This window comes from Poecile atricapillus, chromosome 3 (genome assembly GCF_030490865.1).
Source record: "Poecile atricapillus isolate bPoeAtr1 chromosome 3, bPoeAtr1.hap1, whole genome shotgun sequence".
In the NCBI taxonomy this organism is placed as follows: Eukaryota; Metazoa; Chordata; class Aves; order Passeriformes; family Paridae; genus Poecile; species Poecile atricapillus.
This window is the reverse complement of record NC_081251.1, coordinates 94,332,488-94,352,124: the sequence shown is the minus strand read 5'-3', so window position 1 is coordinate 94,352,124 and position 19,637 is coordinate 94,332,488. Positions and strand designations below refer to the sequence as shown.

The 19,637-nt window shown below is 40.0% G+C and overlaps 2 protein-coding genes across 5 annotated transcripts in view; one reads left to right on the top strand and one right to left on the bottom strand.

Moving 5' to 3' along the window:
- Positions 1-19,637, bottom strand: part of LOC131576857 (uncharacterized) — a 44,785-nt gene that overhangs the window by 18,801 nt on the left and 6,347 nt on the right. Inside the window, exons 2-3 of one of the 4 annotated variants that reach the window (XR_009277087.1) lie at positions 19,274-19,631; positions 10,240-10,322 (exon numbers count right to left, since the gene is read on the bottom strand). The exons of 2 other annotated variants lie outside the window; for them this stretch is intronic. The gene's annotated coding sequence lies outside the window, so the exon portion shown is untranslated. Of the gene's footprint in view, positions 1-10,210; positions 10,323-19,273; positions 19,632-19,637 lie in introns of those variants that run through there. One more of the 4 variants, XR_009277084.1, reaches the window with a different exon arrangement.
- NEK2 (NIMA related kinase 2) lies at positions 5,074-15,164 on the top strand. The gene is made up of 9 exons (XM_058833871.1): positions 5,074-6,544; positions 6,700-6,917; positions 7,985-8,222; positions 8,946-9,028; positions 9,281-9,407; positions 10,173-10,392; positions 11,339-11,393; positions 11,476-11,546; positions 14,003-15,164. Exons 1-9 carry the CDS (start codon positions 6,449-6,451, stop codon positions 14,227-14,229), a joined length of 1,335 nt encoding a protein of 444 aa, XP_058689854.1. The 5' UTR covers positions 5,074-6,448; the 3' UTR covers positions 14,230-15,164.

The window sequence follows — 19,637 nt, the reverse complement described above, 5'->3', positions numbered from 1 at the left end:
TTAGATCAGGTTGCTCAGAGCTCCATCCATCCTGGCCTTGAACACATCCAGGGATGGAGCATCCACAGCTTCTCTGGGCAGCCTGTGCCAGCGCCTCACCACTGCCACACTAAAGAATTTCTTCCCAAAAGCTGTTCTAAACTTGCCTTTTTTCAGTTTAAAGCCACTTCCCCTTGTTCTGTCCCTATATTTTGTCAGTCCCTGAGTTTAGGAGAGAATCCCTTGTGTCATGGATCTCAAGGTCCTCAACATAACTGAAAAAAAATAATTACTATATTCACATATGTTAAAATGTCCTTATTTATACACTCAAACAAATCTGTAAGAAATCCTTCTTCCCTCTCTCACCTTAAAAGTCACTGACTGCAAAGCAGAATGCCAGACTTAGGAAATAAGCAGCCCAGGTTCCCCTGGGACTTTGAGTCCACAGATAAAAATCTTTGCCATCTGAAGTGGTCCCACAATCTGATTGTTACAACTGTAGCTTACCCTTTCCTGAGTGCAAGGCAAGGCAAGGCGACACAGATTCTTGCAGGGCTCCTCTGTCTCCTTTGTGGACACTGGCCTTTCACAGCACATTTTTCTGCACACTACTGAAGCACATGACAAATTTTTGATTTAACAACATTTTGATTTAGGAACCCTACAGAGTTTTTGTGGATTTTATGCAGTGTAAGTGCTTCATTTACTATATACTTTCCTGAAAACATAGGTTGTCAACATAAAAATGCCAGAAAGCTTTCTTTCATTTTTGTTCCTCCTACTCTTGTAATTCTCTCTTTTATTTATAAAGCCTTCCACTGATGAATACAACAATTTATTTCAAAGCTTAATAAGAGAGACAGCACAGTGGAAAAGACTCTTTAACTAGAGGATTCTGAGAGGCAGAAGAGAGTAAGAGAAGGATGAATATCAGTCTTTGTTTACTGGAAACAAATAAAACCCTGGTGACAGTCTCCCTGACACTGCTCTGCCACTTGTAGCAGCAAGGAGAATAGTCCTTAGCTAAGTACATAATTTTGTTAAAAATGTAAAAGGCAAAATACTGCACAGAGTGCATAAAATGTCAGTGATTTTCCCAAGCTGTCACAATTCCTAACATTTCCCGGGCTACAATTTATCTCAGAATTTTGGTGACAGGATAATCAGCACAACATTTCAAACCTTCAAAAGATATTTCACGATTTCAAGCCACTTCTTTCTTCCAACAATTTTTTATGTCAGTATTTTCAACTTTATCACCATGTGATTGAAAATGAAGGTCTTTTGCCCCAGGAGGCTTGTTAGAGCCCCCAGCAAAGGTAGGTGACTACATTTGCTATGTTCCCAGAGGCTCTCCACACTACCACACTACCTTAGGACCATCCTTTCCAAGAAAGATGCTGCATTCAGGGAAAGGTGGAGCTGCACAACATTTTGCAGGTGTGATAACCTGGAAGAGATTCTGCCATCATTGCTCATGATGCAACTTTAATGAGAATTCTGTGCATTTTTCTCCCACAGGAGAAACAAGGTAGGGAGGAATCGTAATACTGGGATTATATCATGGGTTTGTAGACATTGGGAGTTAAAGAAATAGTGACTGAACTGGTAATGAAAATATCTGGGACAATAATGGTGCACGGAAATCTGGTGATGGCTATACTTGAAAAACTTTCTCCCAATATATTTGAGGGGATTGTAAGTACAAACAAATTAATGGAAAAACATTTGAGACTGGCTGTTCCACAATAAGAAACTCCAATATTGTTGTTTTTTAAAAAATAAGGCAGCTCAAGTCAGCAAAATATTTACTTACTGTATCACTTTAAGCATTTTTTGAGGATTTTGAGAGCTCCTAGATATGAATTTTAATCTGGAAGGTTTCCCTTTCAAAAGAGGATAAATTGAGGCACAGATCCTAAACTTGTCCGCTTTCCTAGGAAGGACTTAGTAAGCCAACAGAAATCATGGATTATCATACTAGAACCCTTCCTTAGAGACAATTCCAATTCTTTAAATTTTGACTTATTAAGGATTTCAGGACACTCCGTAATTTCACTTTTGAAGTTCTATACACATCGAATAATCAGTCTTTAATCAGTTTAAATTAAGTTTAAATAGTGGTCTTAAAGATCAATTCAAGCACTTTCTGTTCTTAAGGTTAATGAATACTATTTTGAAAATTAGCATATATATGAAGACATATATAACATATAGGGCTGTTAGTTTCATTACAGGAAAGAGAGCTAAGTAATTGCATGCTTTCAAAATGTTCAGCTGTGCACTGTACTTAAATATTACTTTACAGAACATTAGGACTGGATAATAAAAAACTTGGAGTTAGTAGAATTCATATGCTCCCCTCTGAATGTAAAAATGTGTCTTTTCTCCTCAGTCTCTTCCTCATTGATTCCTATCCTCTTAGCTTGTCAATTTTACAGTCCTTTGTGTAAAGACTTGACCTGCTGATGAATTTATTTCAGGTGGGTTTATGTTTTCCTCACCTGGACGGTTTGAAATGCAAAACATTCAAGATACAGCTGCTGCAGCAAACTCTCAGTGGAGCTTGCCTTGCTGCACACATTGCTCTTGGAATCTCACTCACCTTTGAATTCAAACATCACAAAAGATGAAAAATAGCATGTTCTCAAGTACTATAATTAATGCTGCTAAATTTTGCTCCTTTGCTGTCCTGTCCATGGCTGTGTTGTGCAGAATTTCTTCAATTAACATGTTCTTTGTTTCCATCACAAAGCAATAGAGGGAAATTTTATCCTCTGGTACTTTTTAGAGTGTTTCTCTCTAATATCCGAGTATTTTATATGTTTTTGTTGATCCTGTGTATGATTTTGTTGTTAAAGTCAGTAAATATAACATTACCAAAAAATTATGTCATCTGTGCACAGCAGTCCTGGGTGAACGTAAAAAGTCTGGGCATGGACCAAATGACAGAAAGCATGTAAGGGCAAATGCAACTGAATATTAAAACCCCAAACTATTTCTGTGCTGAAAATGAACTCAAATAAAGCAGTGATTGTCTCAGTCACTCCAGTATCTATGAGTCCTCTTGTTGTCATATAAAAATATTTCTAGGATCTCTTACCTGTCTACTATTGAATACCCAATTCCTCCTTTTTTTCTAGAAGACTTTGGCACATTTCTAAGATCCTGGACTACGACTTTTCATGTCTTTCACCTCTTTGAAAAGGAAAAAACTCAACATTTTTCTCAGCTTTTTTTTCTAATTATTTTTATAAACTGCATTTATTTTTCATTACTAATCATTTTTACGGTTTTATTTTCAGTACTTTTCCCATTGAGCTTATTTTCACTTTCTGAACCTGTGCAATCTTATCTGATTGGAAAACAAAAAAAAAGCTGCCAGAAACATAAGCTAATTTCCTTCAGTACTTTACCGCACTTTTTTTGCTGTCAATCTGTGCAATTATATTGTGTTGGACTTCCATAGCAAAGTGTTACACATTTATTTTTACCTATTTCCACATGCAAAAAATAAAATATATTTAGAGAAATATCAAATTGCCTACCATACTATTTATCTTCAGCACTTAATATTTTGTCAGATAACTAGGTCCTGGAAAAAGAGAAAATGTACTCCTTACAGCACAAATGACAGATGTCATCAAAATTGAAAAACTTCGATGGGCAACTACCAAAGAGTACTTTTATTTTGTTTCAGTTCTGGGAAACAATTTGTGAAACTTGATGTTAAAAAGCCACAACAAAACCAAAACCAAAACCCACAGAATATAATATTAGAAGCAATATTATAATAATATTATAATAATATAATTAACAATACAACATTATTACATTATTAATATATATTATATATTATTTATATTATATATTATATTATATACAACATAATATATAATATATAATACTATATTTTATTATTCTATTTATAAATACATATATTATAAATAATATAACAATATAGCATTATAAATATGTTATTGAGAACTATTTGGTGGCTTTCAAGGGCCTGAAGTCAGCACATGTAATTTCAGGACTAGAAATCTGAGAGTTGCTCCTGATCTAGAGACCAGAATTTAAAATACAATACATGACAAAAGAGGCCCCCATTTCAAACTTGATACATATTTTTTGAATTATTCATGTCTGGGTTCACTTCTCCATATATAAAAGAAAAAAAAAAATCTTAACATTTTTATAAGTGTGAAAATCAGAAAGAAAGAAAGTGGAGGGCTTGTTAAAACTTGTAATGACCACTTTTAGAAATGCATTTTTCTCAAAATTAGCCAGCCCTTAATAAGAATAATAAAAAAGTAAAATGACTCTGCTGCTGGCTTTTGAAGCATGAAATTCTGACATTTCTCTGATTCAAACCAACATTTCTAAAGAAACGTTTCAGACAGTCCCTAGACAAAACATAGTATTGAAATCCTACTCTATTTCTTTTGAAATATAAATAGAAAGGCTCCCATTGATAGCAGTGGGAATGCACGATGACCTTTTGCTAATTTGAAAGTACAGAAGTTTGAAATGGAGATATTTGAAACCAGTAATGAAGCTTACAGCCTGAATAATACATACTGTACTGCCTGTCATTTTTATTGTGTAGTGCCATAATTTATTCACTATGCTAATGGTGCAGGTGAGGATTTTCTTTCAAAGTAATTGAAATCAGTAATAAACACAAACCCTTTAGATCATCCTGTTACTCATTAATTACAAAACTAACATGTCTTTACATTGTAGAATCCATTTGCTCATTTTTTCCTGTAACATTCTCCACAGACAGAAGTCTATAAAATTTTTATAATAAACAGCAGGAGTTTTTGTGCCTCCTGATGATAAAAGTAAAGGTTTCAATTTTTCTAAAGACTAATAGAAGAATATTTCATAAGTATTCAGCCATAGCATGACACCTACTCAAACCTATTTCAAAGCTGAAACAAAATTGGGAAATAATCGAGACCATGTGGAGATGCAAAATGAGGAGCTACTCTGTCCTGTTGCTAAATTTCTAGGTCAGGACATACTACTGTTCCTTTTCACACCTGATTCAGGAAAGGTGTCCCTGCCCATGGCAGGGGGTTGGAACAAGATGATCTTCAGGGTCCCTTCCTCCCCAGGCCATGATGATTCTACATTATTATGTTATAATGCTTTGCTGAAGGAGTTGTTGTTTCAGTCACAGCTGCTGCTACATGGACAGAGATTAAATTGAATGCAGAATTGCACCTTGGCCTCATTCCTGATCATAAATAATGCTAGAAAATACACTATATTGTTCTTAAAATGTATATAATGACATTAGTATCTTGTGGTGTTAGTGCCATTTCACATAACCACAGTATTTGCTGGCTCAGCGTTTGGATGTGGACCCACAGTTTGCTGTTTCCAAATTTTATGTTTTAAGCCATTACATTTTTTTGTTTTGTCCATGATGTAGCATGGGTGTTCATATGTGGTGGGACAGAAGAGCTTCCATGACTTGGATAGTTTTTCATGAGCAATTTTTTAAATAACTATGAGAAATTTTTTTACATTGGTTTTAAAGGACGATTTTCACAGAACGTGCTGAGTTGGAAGGGACCCACAAGGATCATCGAGTCCAACTCCTGGCCCTGCACGGGACATCCCAAGAGTCACACCATGTGCATGACAGCATTGTCCAAATACTTTTTGAGCTCTGTCAGGCTGGTGCTGTGACCACTTCCCTGGGGAGCCTGTGTCAGTACCCAGCCACCCTCTGGGTGAAGAACCTCCTTCTAATATCCAACTAAATCCAACTTCTAATATCCAACTTCTAATATCTAAGCTTCAGGGCATTCCCTCGGGTCCTGTCACTGTCACCATAGAGAAGAGATCAGTGCCTACCCCTACTCTTCCCCTCACGAAGAAGCTGTAGACTGCAATAAAACCAGACTATATTTACATAATTTTAAACAGCTTAAGGTTATTTTAGCACTGCTGAATAGCAAAAAAACTCTGCTAAGACGTTCCAGCTTTCTGTTATTCTATCCAAGAGATGAAAGCATTTCAGGATAGGTGATGACTGTTATTTTTAATGGCAAAAACCCGCCCCTTCCTAGAAGCTCTGAATACGTGAGTTGATACTGATACCTGCAGGCCCGGTGATTTGTCTAATCAGGAAGAAGGGAGGAAAAAGGGGAAAAGCCGGGGAAAAGCAAGGGAAACAGCAGGACACCCTGCGGAGGTGGTCTCCTTCAGCCCCGGGCGGGGCGGGGCGAGGGGCGGCCCCGTCCCGATCTCGCGATGGGCGCGGGCCCCGCCCCCAGCGGTAACGGCCGTACCCGCCGGGCCTCGCGGGCACTGTTTACGGCGGCGCAGCCAATGGGCGGGCGGGGCGCGCGGGCGGCGCGGCCAATGGGCGGGCGGGGCGGTGCGTTTGAACGGCGCGGCGCGAGCGTAGGGGCCTGCGCGGCCCGGCGGGGTCCGTGCGCTGCCCGCCATGCCCGGCCGCCCCGACGACTACGAGGTGCTGCTCACCATCGGCGCCGGCTCCTACGGGAAGTGCCGCAAGGTGCGCCGCAAGGCCGACGGCAAGGTGAGGAGAAGGAGGCGGCGGCGGGGGTAGCTCAGTTTTGCTGCTGCCGTGCGTCCCCGTCCGCTGCTGGCGGCTCTCTGCGACACGCGAGGGAGCGGCTGTGGCAGCCCCGGCCGCTGTCCCAGTCACTCCCCAAGATGCTTCTGCCTCCGCAGATCTTGGTATGGAAGGAGCTGGACTATGGCGCGATGACGGAGTCGGAGAAGCAGATGCTCGTGTCGGAGGTGAACTTGCTGAGGGAGCTGCGGCACCCGAACATCGTGCGCTACTACGATCGCATCATTGACAGGAGCAGCACCACCCTGTACATCGTCATGGAGTACTGCGATGGGGGAGACCTGGCCGGCTTGATCGCCAAGTGCGCGAAAGAAAGGCATGTGAAATGTGCTTGTGGCGCTTTTGGAATGTCTTGTACAGTCCAGAGGGAAGGGAAAATTACTTTGTAACTTCTGAGCAGTTTCCGGTTTAACTCTTTGGACCCGACGACCCTTCTCAAATGTGAAAGGTTTTGTACAAAGTTACAACAGTGATGGGAACTGTGCTAGTGAAGGCATCACCGGATTGGATGTTGGTGCTGAAGTAGTAAAAAGCCCAGAGCTCTCCTGTGAGGCAGAAGCTGTTGAGGGGTTTCTGGCTATGGATGGGGTTGCGAACATAAACCAGGAGGTCACAGCTCTTTTTGACAGGCAGCTTGTTCTGTGGGTTCTGGCCTTCCCCATGAGTTTTATGAGACCACCAAAATGTGAAAGGGAGGAGTGATTTTGAGCACAATGTGAAAAGCTATTTTATCTGCATATATATAAAGCTTGGAGAGACATCAAGTTGATAAGGCTTCACCTTGGTCTAATCTTAGATTTGGTATCCTACTTAAGTATAATGTTAGTTTTCACATTCTTAGCTCAAACAGATACATGACAACACCTCTTTTACTTTGTGAGGATAGTCTGAAACAGTTCTGCAGCTGCCTGCCAGCATCAGTGTTTTCATTTAAGGAAGTTTGTATTAAAAAAATCAACTGTGTTTTGGCTGTGATGAACAATGGCTAGTTGCTTATTATTAACAGGTGGCAGTGTATTGTTATCTTAAGTGTTATTATCTTAAGTGATCAGAGGGACACATCTCATTACAAAAACATCAAATTGATATTTGTGTTGTAAGTGGTGAAAATGCTATCTGTTTGTTAGATTGTTTGGGGAGAAAAGAAATACTGCAGGGATTCTGAAATGAAAGCCTCAATGTCTTCTAACATATTTGCAGTGACTTTTTAAAAAAAGAAATCAATTTAAAAAGTAGAATACATAGATGCCTGTTGCTGATAGTGGTTATTTCAGTGGTGTTTTATGATAGTAGCATTAAAAAGTTATGGAACTAAAACTGACAGAGACTAATCGAACTGATGTGTGCTCAGAAAATCCATTAAAGAATGTGTTCATTTTTCAGGCATTTTTTGGATGAAAGCTTTGTTCTCAGAGTGTTGACTCAATTAACATTGGCCTTGAAGGAGTGTCACAGACGGAGTGATGGTGGAGTCACTGTGCACCGTGACCTGAAACCAGCAAACGTCTTTCTAGATGGCAAACAGAATGTGAAACTGGGAGATTTTGGACTGGCTAGGATATTACACCATGACACCAAATTTGCCACAACGTTTGTTGGCACTCCATACTACATGTCTCCTGTAAGACCTCCCTCTTATGATATGTTATCTTCCCCTTCACCCCTCCAAGGTGTGCTGTGTTGCTCTCAGAGTCCATGGATATTTGGGAGGTTTTAATGAAGCCTTATTGGCCTTAAACACAGGTGACTTTTTTCATAGAGTATGTATGTTCTGGAGACAAGGTTATTTTGCAGTTATTTTCATCTCCTTTCTTCCCCACACAATCAATTTCCTTTTAATTACAGTTGCTCTTCACTGTATAAGTTTTGTTCTGGGGACATTAGAGTTGTTGGAGAATATTGTTTATTGTTTTTGATATTGTATATTGAAAAGGAATAGGGAAGTTAGAGAGCTTTTATGCTTCATGCTGTTAAGGTAAGGAGCTTATTAAATTACCTCCTAATGGCAGGATTTTAATTTGTAGTGGAAAAGAGCAGGAATGACTTATTCCCTGATACAGGGCACTTTGTGTGGGAAGGGAAAGTTTTTAATGTTGACTGACAAAGAGTTGCATCAATTAAAGATTGGTGGAACACTTCAATCTTCTACAGTGTAGTACCACCACAAATAGTTAAAATCCTTCTAGTAAGAGTAGATACGGATATTAATTAAGATGGAATATTAGAATATCAGAAGTTGTTCCAGTATATAATGGCTTATTTCAGGTTTAAATAGTAGCTGATTATCCTGCAATAGTGAAACCACGTCTTTGTTAATAAACCTAAGACTGTTCTGTTTCTTTAGGAACAAATGAACTACATGTCATACAATGAAAAATCTGACATCTGGTCGCTGGGATGTCTCGTGTATGAATTATGTGCTCTTTCGTAAGTATGGTGGTGTGATAACAAATGTGGAAACATAACTGCTAATGTAGATGTGATTATATTTTGTGTAGATGAAAGCTTAAAGGTTTCAGAGACTAGTCCTAAATTTTTATTTCTCTATTCGTCTTGACATTTGGTAGTCAAAACAAACCTTGACTGCAGGGCTTCTTCATAGTCTGATACTTTTTTTTTTTCCTGAAAATAAGCCCTGTAAAACTACTGAAAGAATCCAAGAAAAAATTTTTTCTTCAGGCCTCCATTTACGGCTTACAACCAAAAGGAGCTGGCAGAAAAGATAAAGGAAGGGAGGTTCAGGCGAATACCATATCGTTACTCAGATGAGCTGAATGACCTCCTCAAGGAGATGCTGAATGTAAAGGTAAGAACCAATTACTAATTTTCCAGCTATAATTTGAGCTAGTACTGAAATACTAGTTTTCCTTCTCAATTATGAAACAAACCAATCTGAAGCAGTGGTTGTTATCACCTTGTCACTGGCGGTGTCACTTGTAGAGGAAGAAGGGAGGAGTTGTGCTTGGTGTCCATCAAACAAAGGCAGCAGCTCAGGTGTCGTGCCAGGGTCACAGGATGCCAAAAGGCTGCCTCAATATTAGCTTACATGGGATTTCCTGACTGCATGCTTATTGAGATCCTATCATTTCAGCATTAAAATGGTTCCAGTGTGTTTAGAAGCTGGAAGGGGCTGTTTTGTCTTCATTTTGGGATTTGCTTTATATGGCTAATGTATAGCTTGTTCCCCCATGGCTGGTGTGGGGGTGCTGAGAAGAACAGGGCATGGGACAACAGAGCTGCAATAAGCACCCAAGCCTCCAGCAGGTATGGATTGTTCAGCAGAGTGTTAGCTGAGGAATCTGCTGATAGCTGCCTCTGCAGGCTCACCCACCCCCTTCTGACCCTGCAAGAAGAGGGTCCCTGTGCTGGGAGACAGACTTGCAGCTCTGGATCTGAAGGCTGGTAATGGCCTCCCTTAGCTTTTATCATCTGGTTGTGCTACTGCTTCCTAACTCCAGTTTTCTCCAATCTCTCCTTCGCTTTGTAGCACCTCAGCTGGTCTTGCTTGGGAACCTCTGGCCTTAATGTTTCTTTTTACAGATGGAACGTGTTGTTAATGTCTTTCCTTTAGGATTACTTCCGACCTTCTGTTGAAGATATTCTGCAGCGCCCCTTGATAGAAAATGTGGTGACAGAAGAACTAAAACAGAATTTTGATAGAAGAGGCTTGAGACCACGGGAGCCAGAAAGGCCGCAGTACTCAGATGTTGCAGTGAATGAGCTGAAACGGAAGGAGCAACAATTACAGGAGCGAGAGCAAGCCATTAAAGAGAGAGAACAACGTCTGGAGCGTATGCTATTCCATTTTGGGAAGGGGGTGGCAGTGGGATTGATTCATTTGGAGGAAAAAAAAATAGAAAGTTTTCACAACCCTCATTTTAATGCACTAGGATACTGTAGTCCTGCATTCACCACTAGAATTGTCTAAAGACCAAACCAAGAATGCTCAGGGCTTACTCTGCTATACTAGCTTCTGTTTTAAGTTAGTAAGATAGAATTGGCAGTTTGTATATGGAAGTCTGGTTTGTGGAAGATTATTAAACATGAGTGGCAGTTAGGGAAGTATACAGAAATGTATGGTCTGCACTTTGCAGTGTAGGTTGCTTTTCATCTACTGTGCAAGTAAAAGTTGCCTATACTAACATGTAACCTAAGGTGAGCCTGATGCTGGAGGAAAAAAAATAAATCTTTGAACTATCAACTGCTTTTATGAAAGCTGCACCCCCACAGGTAGCTTACCTGTGTCTGTAGATGGCTGGTCCTCAGGTGCTGGCATTTCCTGCCCACATAAAATATCTCTCTGCATATGCAGTAGTCTCTGCAATACAGTTTTTAACCATATGTATGAACCTGAATAACAGCTGCTACTGTTGTAAGCAGTGTTTAATCATAACTGAATTATAATATCTGGTATATAAATATTTAAATCTGTTGTGATGTGTGCCACAAGTTAATGTGCATAATAGAAAGTTGCTATCTATCTGTTATGTTGCAGACATGTCAGAGTTTGGGACAGAAGTGTGCCTGGCATTTCAGAGTACTTGTCAGTGCTTGATTAGTGCATGGATAAAGGTGTATCTACACAGCAGTTACCTTTGTTTAGAGCCATAGAATTAGAAGTGTGGGTGCATCTGACTGGCTGTAACTCCTGTCTTTCCCTGTAACAGAAGCCTACCATGCACAGTCACTCTAACATTTACATGTTCACACTGCATACTACCATATTTCTACTTCCAGAGAGAGAACGGGAGCTCTGTGTTCGGGAGAGACTGGCAGAGGACAAACTTTCTAGGTATCTTACTAACCTATAATAGTCCATATTAGAAGCTCTACAGTCTTACAACAAAAAGCTTAAACTTCTCTTCCCAAACCAGAGCTGAAAACCTGCTGAAGAGGTACAATCTCCACAAGGAGCAGCGGGAGGTAACGTGTGCGGAAGGTCCAGGTATGCAAATACGCAAGAAGGCACTTGCAAAGGTCCATGTAGGCTGGTGTGAACAGAAGAAAGTCCCTGGTGCTCAGCATGCTCGGCACAGTCCCCTTGGGGCACGGCAAAGCCCAGTTATGGCTGCATGGTTGAGAAAAGACTTTTGATTTTCTGCTTTGCAAAAGGACTTAATGAGTGATGCTCAGCCAAAAGTCTGTGTTAGCACTGTTTGCACTGCAGTCTTGTGCTGTCTGGGAAGTTAGGTTCTTGCGGTGAGCTAAGGGAAGTGCCTCCTTGTAACCCAAACCTTTCTCAGAGCTGCACTTATTTTATGTATGGATGTCTTTTTACAGATCTTTAATTTAGTTAATTCTAATAAAATTGCACATTTCTAATAAATTCAGCTTTCATTAAACCCCCAAAAGCTTTAACATGGGAAATACTTGTTGCAAGGAACCCAGCTTTGACTGGTGGGTGCATCATATAAACTATGAAGGATACACATTGCTATTATAAAGAAAAACTCATATTTGGAAATGTACTGAAATACTTCCTGACTGCCTCTAGTACAGTCTGTTTTACAGTAGTATTTTATACTCACTTTGCCCTTTGTTTGTTCAGCCTTTGCTATCATAAGGGTATCATCTGTTAATTGCTCCCATCTTTTATTACTAAAAATAATATTCAAGTATCTAAATGCCTTTTTAAATAGTGGTAGGAATAGTGAAGGGCTGGGTCAGAAGTCATGCTCGAGACCAAAGCCATGTGAACACTCTTTAACATGCAGTAACACTCTTCATTTAGTTTTGGTCTGATAAAGCAGGATAAGCATGTCCCTGCCTCCCAACCAAATAAAACTGAAGTAGCTTTTTTTTTTTTTTCAAGAACTGCCTATCAGAGCAGGAAAGGACACAAGTAAAATGTCCCTAGAAAGTGAGTGCTCCTTGAGCAGTTTATAACATTTCTGTCAACTTTGAGAATTCCACCCGTCTCTCAACATCTTGTCTGACATCGACACATTAAAGAATTTGAGAACAAACTTGCTTTTGGCTTTCTGATGTTGCATCTAAAACAGATGACTGAAGGCAAATGAGCTTCAGCTCTGACTTCTGTTCTCTTCTGCATTTCCCATCTATTTGCATGATATTTTGACCCTACCATATTAGTTTTTGAGGATAGGCAAAACCAGTTAATACCTCAAGCTAGATAATGCAGCAAAGTGAACATAGTTATTACAAACCTGACCAAACCTTGCAATATCTGTAGAGCATGTAATTTGCTGCTCTTCCATTTCATTCTATGGTTCTCTTGTAACACTGTGTCTAAAATTATGCCTGTTCTCATACAAATGGACTGTTTCTCCCATAGTGGTACCAAGATTGCTTGCTTGCATTTTCAGTTGCTCAAATATTACTGGACTGCATCTCACACATCTCTTAGATCCCTAACTTCTAGGAGAAGTCCATTGAGTGGTTCACTTTGACAGTAAAATGGAATACAGAAAATCCTGGTTTTTAGGACAGTGTCCTAGACATGACCCTATTTTTGCAGGGATTTTTCTTAGTGAACCATTTAATGTTAAAACATATCTGACTTACAGTAATGAAGCTAAACAGTGCTGAAATATTTGCTGGCTTTTTAAATTCCTTCTTGCTTTTTAAATTTCTTCTTGCTCTTTTATGCTTACTGCATTCTTGCTGTAGCCTCATAAATTGACAATTAAGGCTTCAGTGTTGAGATTAGAATAGTTAGACCTTTGATTAAATAAAAATCACACCTTAAGTTGGGCCTTGTGAAGTTGGCTCTTCTGCGAGGCAACTCAGGTGTTACAAAAGCTTTTGATGGCAGTTGTTCTACTCTTGAGTCATTAACTGCCTTTTGATAGTGGCACGCTATAGGACACTACGAAAATTCCTGTTCTAGAGGCCGCAGTGAAAGTAGCTTATTAATTTTTAATACATCTAAACTCATTACTCATCAAGTCAGAGCCTAATTTTGTACCCCAGTGACTTATTATAAGGATAGAGTTGGAACAATTAGGGGGTAAAGTACAAAGACCACTGGGAAGGTTGAGTTTGCTGATGCAAAGACAAGGTTTTTTTCAAAAAAGTTAAGCTGAGAAGCTGAAAATTTATTCTGCATTTTCTTTTGAAATTGGCTTATGTTGCTTTTTTTAAATTCCTGTCCTTCAGAAGAAACATCATGTCTTTTCTTCTGAATCAACTAATCTTTCCTTAGGTAGTGGGAGGTGCACCCTAAAAACTACTCTGACATATATCCTTTAGCCACCATAATTTAAGAGGCTTGTTTTCAATTTTTTTTCCCCTCAAAAAATAGAAAAGAATTGTTGCTAATAACTGAGATGCATTTAATTAGATCACTTAAAGCCATAGGTAGATGACAAAATGGGCACCAGGGTTAAAGGCAATAAATGCTGGAAGATGCACTAATGCAGTACTTTTTGATTTCTTAAGATAACGCACTCCTGCTTCCCCTTTCTACAACCAAGAAGAACTCACTCCTTGATGGAAGTGAAGAGAAAGCTGTGTCTCCTCATAATATGGAAAACTATTTCCTTTCCAAAGCGAAAAGCTCTGATCTCAAAAGTCGTCTATATGCTGCAAATCTACGAGCTCAAGCACTGGCTGAACTGGAAAAAAACTATCAACTAAAGAGCAGACAAATCTTGGGCATGCGTTGAAACTGTAACAGATATATTTATCTTTGAAAAGAAGATTAAATGTATAGGCAGATACTTGTGCCTCCCTCTCTTAAGCTAGAACCTACTGAAAAATTATTTTAACAGTTGTACAAACTCTTAGTTTATGATAGGTAGTTTATGATAAATGCATAAGATGCTCTATGATGAAAATAGGTACTTTTGATACCAAATAAAACAAACTGAATTAATTGTATTCTTAAAGAAAAATATTTTGGTCCTCCTGTTTACCATATATTTCTGAAAATATAAAGAATGAATATATATAAATTATTTGTTTAAAATCTGATGTGGAAAACTTTTCAGGTGAAAAATGTACAGAGATTCATAGTCTATAGGTTAAAATGATGCTGTATGTAATGGACAGTTGTTGATAAAGGAAGTGATATTCTGTATATGTGGGAAAACAGTGCCTTCTTTTCTGCAATTGTAAATATTTTATAACAAAAAAGCACAAAGATTTCATGCATCTCTTCCTACTAAGTAAGTGACTTATCAAAGCAGGTTACTTTTAATGTTATGTTTTTACTAATGAGTGGGATGGGTCAAAATAATGTAATTTCTGAGTTTATATTCCTTTCCTGACTGATCAGCTGAATGCTTTGTCCATCCTCCTACAAGACCTGCGTCAGGGTATGGCATTTGAAATAACGACTTCTTTACCTTGCCTTGAAACTGTATTATAAACTGATCCCCTGAGACTGCTGTCCAGGATGGGACACTATCCAGCATATTAGCATCTGCGTTTTGGGGTGGGGCAGTTGTCCTTTAAATAGTAAAACCTTTTTTTCTTGAAGCTTAGGAGGTATCTCCATCTTACCATTAACAATTCCCTGCTGGTATAGGAATTGCTCACTTAAGGTGGTGTAAGTTTCATAAACTCAGACTCAATGAATTTTAAAATATCCTTTGAAACTGTCTGGCATATGTTTTATATGAAGATTTTTTTTTTTCTCTCTGGATTGAAATGTCATAAAACATACATTCTTAGAAAACAGCTTGTTTTCAAAACATCTCTTTCCTTTTTGAGCTATGAATGTTATCTGAGGAGGTATTCTAGATGGTTCTTAATTCATAAAAGAATCTTCATTGAACCATCAATTTAATTTGACATAGTAGATATCTTAAGGGTCTCTTCCAACCTCAATCATTCTGATTTGCAGGAAAGAAGTACTTGTGTAACCCAACAACAGATCTGCTCGCAGATTCTTAACAACCAGCAGAACTTAACATTTGCTTGCTGTTTTCACCACAATCTTTGCTTAAAAGATTTAGACATGACTATTCTGTTTGCTGATCTAAAACTAACAACTTTTTGGTGGTCATTCCCCAGCACTAGGTGTGGTGGGAATGTGCCATGTGGATCAGTGCAGCTTTCCTCTGCATTCTATCATATTTCTGAAGCTTCTCACACGTATGTGAAGGGTAAATCCCTGCTTTGTCACTATGTTTGCACACTCAGGTTTTTCTGTTCTGTGCCTCAATCACCGCATTGCACTGCTATGCAGTTCTGGCCTTCATGGATTTTTATGGCTTAACCCATAAAACATTAAAGGGTGAGATGCACAGTGGTGTTAGTACAATCGGAAAAAATACAAAGGATTCAAGAATGTTTTGCCTGTAAAACTCAGGTATCAGTGAAAGGAGGAAAACAAGTAGCCAAGAAAATAATACTGATTCATGAAATACCATATTCATAGATTCACAAAATGGTTTGGGTTGGAAGGGACCTTACAGTTCATCTGCTTCCAACCTCACTACCATGGACAGGGACACTTCTCTAGATCAGGTTCCTTAAAGCTCACAGCCTGGCCTTGAACACTGCCAGGGACCACCCAGGAAACATCCGTAAATTCTCTGGGCAACCTGTTCCAGTGCCTCACCATCCTCACAGCAAGGAACTTCTTCCTAGAATCTAATCTAAACCTACTGGCTTTCAGTTAAAAGCCATTCCCCCTTGTCTTATAACAGCATGCTCTTGTAAACAAGCTGTCATCTTCTAGGCTCCATCCAGGTACTGGAAGGCCACAGTTAGGTCACCCCAAAGCCTTCTCCAGGCTGAACATTCCAATTCTCTTAACCTTTCCTCATAGGGGAGCTGCTTCATCCATCCATCCAATCATGTGAAAGGGCTGGTGTTTACAAATGCTTTGCTTTTAACACGACCAAGGTACGAAAATGGCTTGAGAGTATTATTTCTTCTCTTGGAACACACATTTCTGCATTTAAAAGTAAAATGCCTTGAGAGCACTGTCTGCGGCTTTCCTCTTTAATTCTCTAGTAACCTCAAGATGGCACTGTTGCCTTGTCGTTTGTAAGAACTTCCTCTATTATACATTCATCCAGAACCTAATATCTTATTTACATTTCTTTTTACCTGTTTTGTTCTAAGCACGTTGCTGCAAGCTGCTGACTTTCTTTGGCTATGGATGCTTTAGTACTTGCTGGTGCAATTAATTATAATTATCTCAGATTTTCCATTTTGCATCTTTATGCATGCATTATAAAAATAGCTGAATCAAGGTCCTGGTTAACAACTATGCTGTTATGAATCCGAAATGCTACAGAGAGTGCAAACTGTATCAATCACAATGGCAGTAATAAATGAGAACAGCTTAGGTTACAACTGTAGCGTTAAGCTGCTTAACTGCATTTCTTACAGTGTCTTCTTGAAGTATTATCTAATATGATAAATGTAGTATTTCTTGAGGTTTTTGAAATACAAACTTCCTACCAAGATGTGCCAAACACAGTAAAAGGCGTCCTGGAGATGGTATTCATTGTCTCAGGATTTTTGCTTTGGAATCCTGAAGTTCACCTTTTCCTACAAGGGCATAATTGTTTTTCTAATAGAACGTGTATAGCATTGGAATCACACTCAGGATGCACTTTTCAAACATATTCAGGGAATAGAACATTCACAAATAGAACATTTATGGGAATGGCGACTGCTTATGGAGTACTTCCAAAACACTGCCATCATGCTGATGGATATACTAATGTCTTAGAAGGGAAGGGAAAAGTGTGCATATGGACATGGTACAGCTTAAGCCTTATAGGATTATAATAATGGTGTACACTGTGGAATGTTGTGAGAGAAATTAATTAATGTTTAATACAGATGTCAGGAATTTTAATATGGTTAGTTGTGAGCACCTCTGGAATTGCAGAAGTGTTATATGCATAAGAACATCAAGGATAACCTGGAGGGAAAGTTGTACTTTCTTTGAAAAATATGGACCAGTCTCCTGATTTTCAGCTGTCATGCCCTGTCACCTCTGCAGCCAGCTGAACAGCACTTAAAACAGTGTGAAAGGGCTGGCTGGCTGTGCAGATAAAAAAAATTAAAATCAGACATAAATATAGAGGACCATCAAACTTCTTCGTAAAAGTGGAAGATGCCACTTCTGAGTTTCCTCCTCTTTGGGTCTCTGTGTGGCCCCTGCATCCCAAAAGGGTCTTCTCCACAGTGGTAAATCTGTATTTCTCCAGCTACAGCAGACCTCTGGCCATTGCTCATCGCCGATTCCACCAAAGGGATGTGGAAAATATGTGGGGGGACCACAATGCCATCAGTGGAGTTGATGCTGTGCTGGAGATCCAGTAACCCCCCGCACGGGGTGTTAATAGAATCTAGGTGTAATAGCATATAAAACTTCTCACAAACAATCTGACAGCCAGAACCCACTGTTCTCTGTCATGTTCTCCACCTCTACAAGAGTTGTAAAACATCAGTAGCAGCATTTCCAGATTTTCACTCAGCTTTAGTGGTTATTGCTTAGGGTGGATGGTTTAGCCTTCAGAGTTTGCCATAGATTGCCAGGGGTTTAGGGCTTACAGGGTATCCCTGTGGTCCAGGGCCTATGGTTTATTGATCCCTGTGTGTCACGCCTCCTGCTTTTTTCATTTAAGATTCATAGCCTATGTTTAGTGTTTTGTGGTTTGCTAGAGTAAATTGTAAACTCCTTAGAGATACAATTCTCAAATTCTACCCCCGAAGTAAGATCTGTAATCTTCTTTCTTCACTGCACAGGGTTCCTCTCTCTGTGGTCTGTGTTGATTGATACTGGGACTCCTCTTAGTTCAGCTAATGAAGTCCGCAGAACGGGTCAACACGACTGAGGGAAGGGGTGGATGAATCAGGAGGCGTCAGGTGTAAACCCAGGGTAGGCATTTCTCTTCATGAGGAGCTCCTGGGGATAGAAAGGAGACGCAAGAGACTTCCCTGTCTCCCACAATCCCTTTCTTCCTTCAGTATCCATTTTCCAATCAATAAACATTATAGTTTACTTGATCACTTTCCTGCCAGGGGGCACAAAGCGCTCCAAAATAAACCTTGCTAGAGTCCAGCTCTGCCTGGCCATTTTACAGGGGCCTACAGGTGGAAAATGAACAATTTGGACAGAGATTGGGCTGAAATGCATTTTGCCACTTCTGATTTCCTCCCAGCTTTCACAGGGGGTGAGATCTCTGTCCCTGCAACCCACTTGCTTTTCACATTTAGGTGTGTGCCTGGGTGGCAGTTCAGGGTCACTGAAGTGGCTGCTGCAGTTTGAAACAGGGGCTGTTGATTCATTCTTCAGGTTGCCTAACCCCCTCCTAACTGCATTAAAGCTAGAGAGCAAGGACACAAAAAATTGCCTTGGAGGAAGGGGACCAAAAGCATAAAGTTTATTTTTTATTGTGAATAAAGTGTTCATCCTCATAAAAAGTGTTTTCTCTTAACCCCCTTCCTTCAAACTCACAGGCTGAGTGATGTTTTGAGGTGCTGGCACTCCAGGGAGAGTGAGAGAAGACAGAAACTGCTGGTCAGTGGAAGAAAATAACTGTCCACCCTCTCCCAGTGTCCCCAGTGCCCCTGCTCAGAGATGCACCCAAGCATCCTAACCAATTCTATATTTTGGAGAAGAGCAGGATGGAGGGTATGTGCCACTTTCTCCAGAGATGCAAGAACGGGATGCTCGTGTGTCACCCTGCACCCTTCCAGCGCTGTTATTTGCTCTGTGCCATGAAGCCAAGTACCTACCTACCCCAAGAGTCCTGTGGTGTGAAGAACAGCCAGCCCTGGATGATGTCCTCATTGCTGTTGGCAGGAAGGTCCCCATAGATCACGTTGTCCAGCAGGATGTCCAGGGACTAGATCATCTCTGAATGGCCACAGTAGCAGTGGAAGCAGATCGAGTCTGGAGGGCTGTACTTTGGCATTCCCACAGGACACAGGCACAGCTCATCAAGTGGATGCTGCTCCCTCTCAAACCCTCGTTTTTCCGGGCATCCCTGGGGATGTCAGGGCTACACTGGTGGCACAAGGCACTCCCACTGCCTTCTCACCAACGCCTGAGTCTTGTTTACAAATTTTGGGTTGTGAAAGAAAACCTCTGGTGCTGCAA

Bases quoted from the DNA above. Each gene is read 5' to 3' on its own strand.
- NEK2 (XM_058833871.1), top strand. From the start codon at position 6,449: ATGCCCGGCCGCCCCGACGACTACGAGGTGCTGCTCACCATCGGCGCC. The intron at 9,029-9,280 runs GTAAGTATGGTG...TTTTTTCTTCAG, and splicing joins TATGAATTATGTGCTCTTTC to GCCTCCATTTACGGCTTACA. The intron at 9,408-10,172 runs GTAAGAACCAAT...TCTTTCCTTTAG, and splicing joins AGGAGATGCTGAATGTAAAG to GATTACTTCCGACCTTCTGT.